The sequence below is a fragment of the Scylla paramamosain genome, chromosome 17 (genome assembly GCF_035594125.1).
Source record: "Scylla paramamosain isolate STU-SP2022 chromosome 17, ASM3559412v1, whole genome shotgun sequence".
Lineage (NCBI taxonomy): Eukaryota > Metazoa > Arthropoda > Malacostraca > Decapoda > Portunidae > Scylla > Scylla paramamosain.
In genome coordinates, this window is record NC_087167.1 from 679505 (window position 1) to 692500 (window position 12996).

Sequence of the window (12996 nt, forward strand, 5' to 3'; positions counted from 1 at the left end):
AGCAGAGTGCAACAAAAATAATTATTCTTTCCTCCTAAAAAAATATCCAAAGGTGTACTTGGGTAAATCTGAAGGTTCTTGGTGTTTTCTGAGGTACCAATTTATGTTATTATATAATTATTTACTATTGCTAATTTAGTACAGGGTAAATTTTTAAGTGCCTGCATTGTAACATGATTAACTATTGTTCTACAGTAAGTGCACACACACACACACACACACACACATACACATGCACGCACGCATGCACGCACGCACGCACGCACACACACGCACACACACACACACACACACACACACACACACACACACACACACACACACACACACACACACACACATACACATTCATAGATCAATAAAATGACAAGCTTCCATAAAGAAAAGTGTGCAAAATTATATTCTCAGTAGCCACTGTTATGTATAAAGCAAGAAGAGGCCCAGAGCAATAAATTGTGATCTGTGTTCATTCACACTAAAACTACAGTGCTTCAAGTGTGGACAGAAGCGTGGAGAATGTCATCATGAAATGCTATTGTGATCAGTAAGCAAACTCAGGCCGTGACTTGAAAGGTGTAATTATAGTGATGAATTTTACAGGCATTCGGTAAAACTCATTCTGACAAAAAATTACCTAAAGAGAGTCAATATCTATTATTAGATATAGTCTATATGAATAAGTTTTTGATGTATTATAGAAAACTGTATATTTCTGACCATACTACTTTTTTGTGTATACCGAAGTGTTTATCCACAACCTTTTTATGCACTCAACTAGATGAGCAATAAGAATTACACCTTGACTGTAATTCATCACAGAGGTGTTACTGTATAGGCACAGTTTGTACCAATCACAAATGAAAGAGTATTGAGAAAATATATATATTCTTGCTCTCAGAAGAGGCCTTGAAATACAGATTAAATTTTCTCTACAGAACTATTGTTCCCCATCATTTCTGTCAAGGTTCAGAATGGATCTACAAGAGTCAAGAGGCCTGGCAGGAGGGGCTACCAGATATTCACTTTCACTAGCGGAAAAGTCTCTTACCTCCTGACTGAATATTCTCTTCCTTACTTTCTCATACTCTTCTTCCCGCTCCTCGAAACTCTTGCTCCTCCTGGACTCTGAGCTGAATTGTCTATCTAGGGACTAAAAACAGAACAAATATTACTGCGCAGCCATTCAAACTTTTGTCTTTTAATCACCTACGTCTTTTGCGTCTAGCTTCTAAAGGTACATAAGCCTCTACTTCCCACACTTGAACACACAAATTGAAATCTGATGAAACTACACTCACTATCACTCTAGTTTTGTCACACCTCTAGACCACTTTTCTATACACAAAGTAAAATTTTGAAGGTTTTCATGAGAGCAAGAATAGTGCACTTCTCAATTTTCCATGTCATACAGTTGTTGGAGTGTCTTGGTCAAGCCGTAAGTCACAACACATACTGACAAAGTACAGGAAACCCTTGCTATATAATTGTGCTGCATTCCACACTTAATCAGTAATTGAATGCTGCAATGATTAATACAATACACAAATTAAATTATAACATGTTACAAGACTTGGCTAACCCAAAAATATTATATAACAAAAATATAATTTCTGTCCCCAAAAAGATATCATGTTCAAAATATAAACATATACTATCTTTATTTTCTATGAGACAATATACACACATGTGAGAAGAAATGCAGACAGTAAAGAATATGAAGGCCTCAGTCTCTGGCGGAGTCTTCAAGGTATGGAGAAATCAGTAAATGCTTACACCAAACACTGAGAACATGTAGTCTTGTTGTCATCCTTAGATTTCTCACATGGATACCAAAATGGTTTACATGATTACATACTGGATGACAAACGCTGGATAAATTAGCTAAAAGTAGGTCTTGAAATCTTTACGCACCAGGACAATTTCACTTTCAAGTCTGTAGATCTAAGAAGCATTCTTGTAATGGAAAAGGATAAAAAAAATAACCATCTCATTTGACAAAAAAGACACCAAATTGGCAACACTAACATGCAAAGATGAAGGAAAAATAGTGCTGGGATCAAGAGGGCAAATCACTGTGAATTTGTATGTGGCCACACCAGAAACTTGTAAAATGATATTAAAGGAATCACTAAAAAACATGTATCACAATATAATATTACAACCTTAACATTCCCAAAACATTAGAGTAAAAAAAAAACTACAATATTATGAACAATCACAGAGCAAAGGTTTCCTGTACTAGCTGTAGCTCAGTGGTAAAGGAAATACTCTAATTCATGAGTGTGATATACAGGCATGATAATGAAGATGATGATGATGATAAAGGTGCTGAGTGTTGCTCCACATCTTGTGTTTATCTTATCATTGTGTGCTGCATAGTGAAGACGCATCACCTCCTCCAAAGTTAAAGATGGATAACATGTTACACATTAAAACTGTCAGCACATTACATGTAATGAGTAGATTATGTATCCTTGGCTGGTAATATTTCCATTACTATATAAATTCCCTGACAGATGCCTTATTTACTCAGGGAGTGTTCCCCAAGTAGGCAGCCACTACCCCTATCCAAACATTATATACATATTAAAGAGCAACAATCAAACTGGCTTTTCTTCCTAGCTTGTTAGTAACCTCTAGCCAGTCACCTTGCCATGTGAAGGAAAGGGAGAAATGGTATTACAAGAAGTAATCAAACAAGGAGTTGTAAGAATGGTAAGATGTACTCCTTTCAGATGAAAATGTGTAAGTATCGTGAATGTACGTACATGTCTTCTGTGAAGTGGGTGAGCGGAATGGCAAAATTTGAGAAATGGAGAAAAAGAATAAACATAAAAATGTAGATTCTTTCACCATGGCCACTCCAATGTGTGTTCCCAGCAACAGGAATCACATTAGAATACTCAAAACTGGATGAAACTTTTAATTAATAAAAATTTCATATTCATACTACTTGGTAGCAAATTCATTATACATGATGTGTATGGGACAAGCAAACTACAACAAGGCTGCTTTATTCCATATTCACTGAATTTTTCTACCAGTTCCTCTATGCAGACAGCCAGCAGTGTGTGTGTGTGTGTGTGTGTGTGTGTGTGTGTGTGTGTGTGTGTGTGTGTTTAAGATTCCCTTGATGTGGTGGAGATACTGCCACACTTCAATAAGTTATGGAGATACACTAGACAAATATTATCATACTAAGCACTGAGAAGATCCAGTATTGGGGATCAGAACAAGCATGCCCTTCCCTGCCCTATACAGGTCAACACAGCTCTGTATAAAACAACAAATATTTTCAAGACATCATCATTTTACTAAAAAATGAGTAGATAGTATGTTAAAAGCTATTGAATGAAGAAAACAATAAAAAGTTGATACAGTTAGACTGACAATTTGCTGAGAGCAATTCCACAAGTCTACAAGATATGTAGAAATGTCAACAATTTCCATCATATTTATCTAAGGAAAAACGGTGCAAAATTTGATCTAAGCAACATAAGACCGTCAAATATGGCAGTCATATGGATAAGATGTACACAAAGCAATGAAACAGTAGAATTTAGTCTATTGCAGTATTCATGAATAGTTAACAGAATTTATATGATAAACAGTGGTTACGAAAAAAAAAAAAAAAATAGTAGATCATTATTACATCACACCCAAAGTCATAAGTTCAAGTGTAAGAACCACATGCTGAAATTTAAACATAAAACCTAAACTTATGTTTAGGTGTGCACTATGAAGAGTAAAGATTCAAAGACCACTCATTAGGAAAGTATATTTTTGTACGGCCTGAAAGATATGCAACATCGAAAACAGTATGAAGAAGAGATGTACACATGTACAGGAAAGAGTGCCAAGCAGAAAGACATGTGATGTATAAAGGAATGTGAAAACAACTCTAAAAACAGTAAAGAATGATAGAAGAAAATACTTTCTAAGAGAAAACACACAAGAAAGTTCAGTTTTGAGACATACAAGAAAATTAATCATAGATGAGAGAGAGAGAGAGAGAGAGAGAGAGAGAGAGAGAGAGAGAGAGAGAGAGAGAGAGAGAGAGAGAGAGAGAGAGAGAGAGAGAGAGAGAGAGAGAGAGAGAGAGAGAGAGAGAGAGAGAGAGAGAGAGAGTGTAAAGAAACCTAGTTCAATGGTGAGAGGACAATGAATATAATGTCCTTTGAAACTTTCAAATGAAAATAATGCTACACAATTACAGATATACTTTGGGGCACTTCACACAAACATATTATACACACATTCACTTTTCATTTACCTTCATACATCTAGCTACATTTCAATTATTTTCTTACATGATATGCAGATGATGGATGTAACATTGAAGTATACAATGAATCACCCAGTATTTTGGATACAAACCAGTCCATGTACATTACCTGTACTATAATCACTGAAAGCCAATAATCACTGCTCACAAATAGCTGGTGACCAATTGCCAGCATGACTTCATTCTTAAGTTTGAAATTCAGCACTCCCAGCCAGGCCAGGCACAGGTATTGTTAAAGAGTGTTTCAGTATGATAATTTACATCAGCCACTTAAGTAGAGTGAACGCACATCACCTTCAGACGGTGATAAGCATTTCAATCATCTTGCAAAAACTGACTGCTCATGCCCTTAGTTCAGAGAAATACATTTCTCAAACTGGACATCAGTAAAGTTCTACATGTCAGAACCACTCCTAACATCATATCCAACAAAAAATTCACAAGACTTTTTCAATGTGTACAAACTTGTGACATATTATCTCCATATTCCCTATACAGCATGTCACAGGAAGGAATTTAAAAAAAATTAAAGCAAGAGGCTGATATTCCCTCCAAAATTAATATTTCCTTCCTTAAGTGAGCTTGGTACCAAAATATCATCCATCATGTGACAGGAGAAGCAAGTGACATTTCTCCTCTTTCAAAGCTTCAAATTTTCAAATTTCTTCACTTATTCTAGCACATCAATAAAGAATGAAATATCAAAATGATAAGTACATCAACTAAAGATGAATGGATAAAGTATAAAGAACAGTATAAATGCTAAGATAGTAATGTTAATGTGCATTTAACAAACAATATAGAAGGGAGAGGGAACTCACCTTATAATTGGAGCCATCATCGAAAGAGGAAGAGTCTCGCTTGAGAATGGACCTCTTGGGCTCATCTGGCACCAGCAGGTCATCTCGGCAATGGTCCCGGAATCGGGTCTCAGGAAGGCGGGTGTTGCGCGTGCGATTGACGATGACTGCAGTGCCAGCCTGGTCCACATTGTGCTCCAGGCCAAAGAAGGCGGCACAGCGATGCACAAGCATGCGCTGGTAGGATGACATGGGCGGGAACTTGTGGTGGGTCCGTCTGTGGTGGGGTGATAGGACACAGGCTGAGTCTAGCTGCCATGACAGGCTGAATGGTTCTTTACATACTCTCTTGAGTAATTCTGTTTTGAGAAGTTCATTCCAATACTAATGACTTTTGATAACTGAATATCAAATGTGAAGAGAACAATATAAAACTTAACCATCATTTCATCCATTTCCAACATTTGTTGAAAATTTACATATTCACCTGCAGTTTACCAATAGCAGTCACTTAACCAAACATCTTGCCATAAACAGGAAATACAAAAGCTCTAACAATTTCAGTCTGAGTTGCAATCTATCCTATCTATAGTAGGTCCTATGGAGTACCAAGAGGTGAAGAACACTTACTTGGAATCCTTCACCAGACTGACTAATTCATGCTCAATTTTCAGGAGCATCATTCTGTCTTTCTGGTTCTTGTGTAATGTCTGGATGATGAACTGCTGCAGGTCCACACCACTGCTGTCTGTGTATTCCATAGAGGAGTCTGAGGACATAAATGAGGAAAATTAGCATAAAAAGAATCCCTGTAGGTAGCCTTTTGCTTTTTTCCTGCTAAACCTTATACACAGTTTTGTAAATATCACGATTCAGAATGCCTAATGTCATAGAAGCTGTTTTAGCTAGAGATGAAATGTGACAGAACCCATACTGGCAAACAGATAGAAGGTTGTGAAGTGATAGATGTTTAAGAGTCTTCCTGAATAAGTAAAACCTTGGGATCAAAACCACTAATATCCCAGAATGCTTTCAATATACTGTATCTCTTTTTACTTTTTTTGCAAAAACATTACTGTTATAAATCAAACTAACACTGTGAGCTAAAACCTGGTGTTTGGCAGAGGATGACAAGAGGCACCTTCCTTGCCTAAACTATATATCATGTCTGATCATCACTATTAGAATTACTTTTTTAATATTGACTGATATTTCAAGAACAGACAAGTATACTACTGAAATGACTTCACAGGAAAGTATATATATATGACATTTTGTAGACTCATCAAAAGTGAAGTAGGAATGCACTGGCCTATATTCATTACAGCATGCTTAACCAAATAACCAATATAATAAATAAAAATAATATCAACCAAATAATTAAAATAATAAATAACAACAATAATAATAGCAACAGCAACAACAACAATACTACTACTACTACTACTACTACTAACAATAATAATAACAAATACGAAGGATAGCACACCTCTTGACAGACAGGGTGAGGAGCCGTCAAAGGAGCCCTGGGATGAGCCTTGGTGCTTGATGCGTCTCCGGTTGCTTCCGCTGGCAGTGACGGTAAGGGTGTTGCCTCCGCCTGAACTAGTGCAAGGATGGGAGGATGTTGGTGGCCCTTCCAGCAGCTCAGGGGGAGGTGATGAGTCTTCCCTCATGGCATGGCTCCGCTGCAGCCGCTTGGGTTTCTCCCCGTGGTGCTGCAGAAGGCAAGGGGCATCAACAGTTATAACGCAGCAAGTATCTATTTTTATAGGAAAGACAATATATCACATATACATAGCTCTATACTTCTGCTGATCCTTTAATTTTCTTTCTTTTTAAGGTACTGCAGAACTTTATAATAAACAACAAGAAATAATATAGCAAGTATCTATTTTTTACAGGAAGGAAAAAAATGGAACATATGCAACACTTCACTTCTCTTCATCCATCTATTTTCCTCCTTTTCATTACAGTACAGAGTTTTATAATAGACAGCAAAAAAAATTATAGACAAAAGTAATGGTTTTTTCCAGCACATCTACTGATGCATGGTACATATAATAATGCCACCACACCACTGTAATCATTCATCTTCACTGTTACCACCTCACACCTACAAAGGATTTATATACAACCATAGGGACCAAAGGTACAAACAGCTAGAAAATTATCTCGAGCTCTGGCAAGCATTAAGGTCCCAACATCTAAAGGACTGTACTTCGCTTCCAAAAAGGGCCTCTCATAGTCAACTTATTCCCCCTTCATATCAATTTCTTAGCATTTTTATGAAGTACCTAAAGGAAGCATTACAACACTCCTCAGGTAAGTTTCTCAGTGTTTCTTTGAAGTGTCTAAAGGAGGCGTAATATACAAAATACTTAGTAATAAAGAAGCACACAAGAACACTATGCCTGAGACTCACCCTGTGCCTGGCTGAGGTGACCAGTGGGACTTCTTTATCTGAATCTGTGGAACGTTGGTGGTGGAGCTCCAGGGACTTTGAGCGTCCTGGCCCCTGAGCTCCATGGCCCTGCCCCGCCCCATGCCCGGTGCCGCAGTGATTGGACCCGCCATGACTACAGTTCATCCCCCCACCACCACCTCCGCCAGGTCCAGGTCCATGGGGGGAGCCATTGTGGTGGTGAGTGAAGGAGGTAGAAGGGGAAGGTGGAGACACCCCCCGGGCTCCTGGTGGGGTAGGGGGTGGGGTGTGGGAGTGAGGGTGGTTGGGTGGGGTGTCAGGCAGCATGTCCCCCCCATCCTCCACACCCTCATCACATTCGTCGTCCAGCAGAGACACCTGAGGGAGGATGAATCCTTGTGATGAGATTAATACAATATAAACAAATACTAAAACATATGAACGCTTTATTTATGAACAAAGTGTGTGTGTGTGTGTGTGTGTGTGTGTGTGTGTGTGTGTGTTACAGTACCAATGTCTATCTTTTCCTTTGGCATCCCCACACACACACACACACACACACACACACACACACACACACACACACACACACACACACACACACACACACACACACACACACACACACTTCCTAACCTAATTATCCTCTTTCCTTCTCCAAATCCTGCTCCTCCTTTTCACACCATCCTACCCTTTCTCTCATCTGCATGTATCCTCAAAAAAAAACACAGGGAACCAAGAGGCATGTGTGAGAGAGAGAGAGAGAGAGAGAGAGAGAGAGAGAGAGAGAGAGAGAGAGAGAGAGAGAGAGAGAGAGAGAGAGAGAGAGAGAGAGAGAGAGAGAGAGAGAGAGAGAGAGAGAGAGAGAGAGAGAGAGAGAGAGAGAGAGAGAGAGAGAGATAACAAAGACAGACAAGCAGACTAAACAGGTGAATGCTACAGTATGAGAAAGAATGGAGCAGGCAAGGCAACACATAGATGAGAGAGTCTGTGTTCTGCTCCAAGTGATTTCTCCTCTTTAACAGCCTTGCTCTGTACCCACCCAGCCTCCCTCACCTGTCTCGGCACCCTCACCCCCTCCCTTCCTCACCTCACTCTGATGCCCCAGACTCTCCCTCCTCCACCATCTCCATCACACCCTTCCAATCTCTGTTACTTTCTCACCTGATACACTTCACACAATGGAAGCACAGGTGGAAATGAATGAGAGGCAAAGAATTTCAAGAATAAATGCAATGGAAGAAAAGGGTTTGAATGAAGTAGAAAAATGAAATGTGATGCAATTCCCTATATAAATAAAGGAGAGGTAAGTAAAAATAGGCTGAGAGAGAGAGAGAGAGAGAGAGAGAGAGAGAGAGAGAGAGAGAGAGAGAGAGAGAGAGAGAGAGAGAGAGAGAGAGAGAGAGAGAGAGAGAGAGAGAGAGAGAGAGAGAGAGAGAGAGAGAGAGAGAGAAGTATAATGCAAAAAAAACAAAAAAATAATTATGAGCTGTGAGTAAAAGAGTGAAAGAAAGAAACAAACAAACTAATGCAAAAATATAAAGAAATTTCAAGGTAAATGATGTATGAAGGTGAAAAAAAACTGAAAGGATGCAAGAAGAATGAATAAGTGAAGTTTGGATACAAAGACAAGGAAGAAAATAAAAAATATATTATACGGAAAAAATTATACAATGGAGGTAAAAGATAAACAAAGGGAACCACAAAAAAAGAAAGAAAGAAAGAGAGAGAGAGAGAGAGAGAGAGAGAGAGAGAGAGAGAGAGAGAGAGAGAGAGAGAGAGAGAGAGAGAGAGAGAGAGAGAGAGAGAGAGAGAGAGAGAGAGAGAGAGAGAGAGAGAGAGAGAGAGAGAGAGAGAGAGAGAGAGAGAGAGAGAGAGAGAGAGAGAGAGAGAGAGAGAGAGAGAGAGAGAGAGAGAGAGAGTGTACTAGCTTTTTATATAGCAATCTAGAATAATACAGAATAGAATGCAAACCAGAGGGAAAACACAAAAACACCAACACTATCTTCAAAAAGCATGGAAGAGAAAACAAAACTGAAAAAAAGTGGTGAAAAAACAAAGGCAACAGAAGGTGTGGGAGATGCAAAAGGCCACCTGACCCACCCACTCACTTGTTAAAGATTCACATCCGTAATCACCCACAGCTAAATACAGACACCTCCAGTCTATTTGTGGCACCTCTCCCGGAATGACAGAGGTCAAGGCAGGGATGGCGGTGGCTTTGCAACTGACAGACACCACACCATCATGAATTAAGACCACGAGGGAGAGAGAAAGGAAAAGGGGAACAACAAGAGAGAGAGAGAGAGAGAGAGAGAGAGAGAGAGAGAGAGAGAGAGAGAGAGAGAGAGAGAGAGAGAGAGAGAGAGAGAGAGAGAGAGAGAGAGAGAGAGAGAGAGAGAGAGAGAGAGAGAGAGAGAGAGAGAGAGAGAGAGAGAGAGAGAGAGAGAGAGAGAGAGAGAGAGAGAGAGAGAGAGAGAGAGAGAGAGTATAGGTAGTGAGAAAAGTCTGAGAAGTGGAGGGTTTAGAAAAGAGGAGAATTAAGTGAGGAAGGGGTAAGGAAAGTAAAGTCTCAGGTAGTGAAGAGGGTTCTTGGGAAGTTGAACCAGAGAAAGGAGGAGGAGGAGGAGGAGGAGGAGGAGGAGGAGGAGGAGGAGGAGGAGGAGGAGGAGGAGGAAAATGGCAGTGCCAATTGTCAATATACCCAGAAAAGCAAGAGTGAATCCTTGGAACAAACAAGTAAGGGATGAACTATGGGAAAAGTGAGACATTGTTTCTGAGAGTGTTGGAGAACCAGATACAGTAGTGGGCTGAAACTGAAGAACCTTTCACACTCACTTCCACTCTGCCTTGCCTGTTCCCTCAATCTCAAGTCCTCTGATCCACTAAGAATCTACCTCTTGTCATGTTTTCTAAGGACACTGCCAACAGGACTTAATACTCTCATTGCCACATGCGTAGACTTTTGTAATAAGCTACAATGGTTATTATATGTACATACCTTGTAATTTATGGCTTTGGTCATTATTATATACGTTATCATATGTATAATGTAATATTACTGGGGTTATTTGTATTGTTTGGATCTTATCAGTGTACCAGTCATAAGGTGTTCAATTGTTTATACTCTGCTGCCGCCACATCACCATTTATTTACTTATAGTAGATCATGCAGCGATAGGCAGCTGAGTCACACATGCCTCCTCTTCAAGCTTGATAAAATGACTGAGTGTAGATTTAGAATACAACTTCCAAAGACATCACTGACAGCAATAGGAATAATTTTGTAACTGAAACGTTTAACTTCCCGTAGTCTTATCTCTAGGGTTACACAAATGAAATAGTGAGTGTCCTATCATTACCAGACTAGAGGACCTAACTCTTTTACTGTTATGGTTGCTTTTGTTAACATAGCAATGTGAAGAATAGTTTGCATGACATACATAAAAATACTGATGGAACAGCAAGTTAATTTTGTCCATTCCAGACAATAGAACTAATGAAGTCACTTTAATACAAAAATAAGTGTATAAAAGTTGTTTAGCAGAAAAAGGAAAGAGAAAAAAATAGTGAAAGTAAGAGGAGAAGATTACTCTAATTCCAGCCACAAATGTACAATGATTCATTACAAAGAGGATACTTTTTCACCAGGCATTCAAAAAAAAAAAAAAAAAAAAAAAACTGACCAAGACTACAATGATTCATGACCTAGAGAAAAAAACAGAAATATTAAAAGTCACCAGATTCTTTAGTTTTCATCTTAATTCTTTACACCTGCGTGCCATCCCACCTGGCGTCAAAGGAGAAAAAATCAAATAGTCAAAATGAGTCAAATATAGGTAATTATGATTTATTACTATGAGAAAAGCAGAAACATTGGAAAAGCCACTTGATTCTTTAGTTTCCATCTTAATTCTTTATATACCTGCATGCCATCCAACCTGGCCTTAAAAAAAAAAAAAGAGAAAAATTAAATAATCAAAATGAGTCAAACATAATTACAATTAATTGCCTACCACCCTCCAGTTCATTGCAGGGGAAGTGTACCTGTACTGCAATAGAAATAGATTTAATTTCTCTAATAATGATTACACGCCGCGTGCAACTCCACTTATTGGTAGTTGTTGGGCAGGTAAAGACAAGGCCGGGTGGGAAATTGGATCTGAGAGTAGGGTCATAGAGAGAGAGAGAGAGAGAGAGAGAGAGAGAGAGAGAGAGAGAGAGAGAGAGAGAGAGAGAGAGAGAGAGAGAGAGAGAGAGAGAGAGAGAGAGAGAGAGAGAGAGAGAGAGAGAGAGAGAGAGAGAGAGAGAGAGAGAGAGAGAGAGAGAGAGAGAGAGAGAGAGAGAGAGAGAGATGGTGGGGACAGAGTGGAGAGCATGAGAGTAGGAGAGGGAGACAAGAAGAGAGAAAACGGAGAAAGTAAGAAGGAAAGACAGAGAAGTTAATGGGACAGGAGCGGGAAGGGGGAAAAATGTACCAGCTTGTTCTTGGAAAGAGAGACAGGAGGAGGAATGAGGAGAGCGAGGAGAGAAAACTACCACTTTGGTGTTACCTTGACAAGAAAGGAAGGAGAGAGGAGGTGGAAGAAAGAGGAGGAAGACAAGGGAGTAAAAAAAGGAAAGGAAGGAGGAAGAGGAGGAAAATGATGAAAACAAGATATGGAAAGGAGAAAGAATAGAAAGGAGAAGTGATGATTGATTTTTTATATGAAAAAGACAAGAAGGAAAGGGAAGGGAAGGGAAGGCAAGGCAAGGCAAGGCAAGGCAAGAGAAGAGAAGGAAAATAAAGAGCAGAAAGGAAAGGGAAGAAGAAAAGGGAAAGGAATAGAGAGGAGAAAGAGAAGAGAGTGAAGGAATGTGAAAGAGAGAGATTGAGAAAAGTGGCAGCCAGTTGGTACCTATTTGAAGGAAGTAAAGTGGTGAGGACAATGGGAAGGAAGATCACTGGACACTGGCAAAGGCAGTAAAGACTGAGGAGTGAAAGGGAAGGAGAAAGAATTGACAAAGAAATGAAGAAGGGGGAGGAGGGAAGATAGGAAGGATGAAGAGAAGGGGACTAATGTCTACTTCATGAGCACAAAGGGACTAAGGAGAACAGGATGTGGAGATGAGAAGAAAGGGAAGGGGAGGAAAAATGAGTGAGAGAGGTGAGACAATGGAAGATGATGGATCAAGACAATATCTGCTTGAAGAAGATTAAGGAAATAGTTAAAGAAGGAGAAATGAAGATGAAATGAGAAAGGAAGAGGAGGAGGCTAGTAAGTGTTTACCATTTCTGATGAGAGCAGAATATTAAAAAAAAAAAAAAGAATACCAGGTACAAGAAAAAGTAAGAACACAAGAAAATAGGAAGATTGCAAAATTCCAGTTGACCTACACAAGGCAGCTTTGAGTCAAACATGGAACAGAACAGAATGAAGAAAAAGGAGAGGCAGAAAACTGAATGTCAGCAAAGAAGAGAGGGAAGTGGAGAGGGGAAAAGGGCC

General features: G+C 39.3%; 1 protein-coding gene across 13 annotated transcripts in view; it reads right to left on the reverse strand.

Annotated features, from left to right (window-relative positions):
- The window catches only part of LOC135108286 (cAMP-regulated phosphoprotein 21-like), a 143562-nt gene that overhangs the window by 24617 nt on the left and 105949 nt on the right, over positions 1 to 12996 (reverse strand). For 12 of the 13 annotated variants that reach the window (XM_064019077.1, XM_064019076.1, XM_064019082.1 and 9 more), the window contains 5 exons: positions 7511 to 7888; positions 6575 to 6803; positions 5716 to 5854; positions 5107 to 5362; positions 1049 to 1150 (listed from right to left, as the gene is read on the reverse strand). In XM_064019077.1, the coding sequence (XP_063875147.1) occupies positions 1049 to 1150; positions 5107 to 5362; positions 5716 to 5854; positions 6575 to 6803; positions 7511 to 7888 (1104 nt within the window). The remainder of the gene's footprint in view (positions 1 to 1048; positions 1151 to 5106; positions 5363 to 5715; positions 5855 to 6574; positions 6804 to 7510; positions 7889 to 12996) is intronic. The other variant, XM_064019079.1, reaches the window with a different exon arrangement.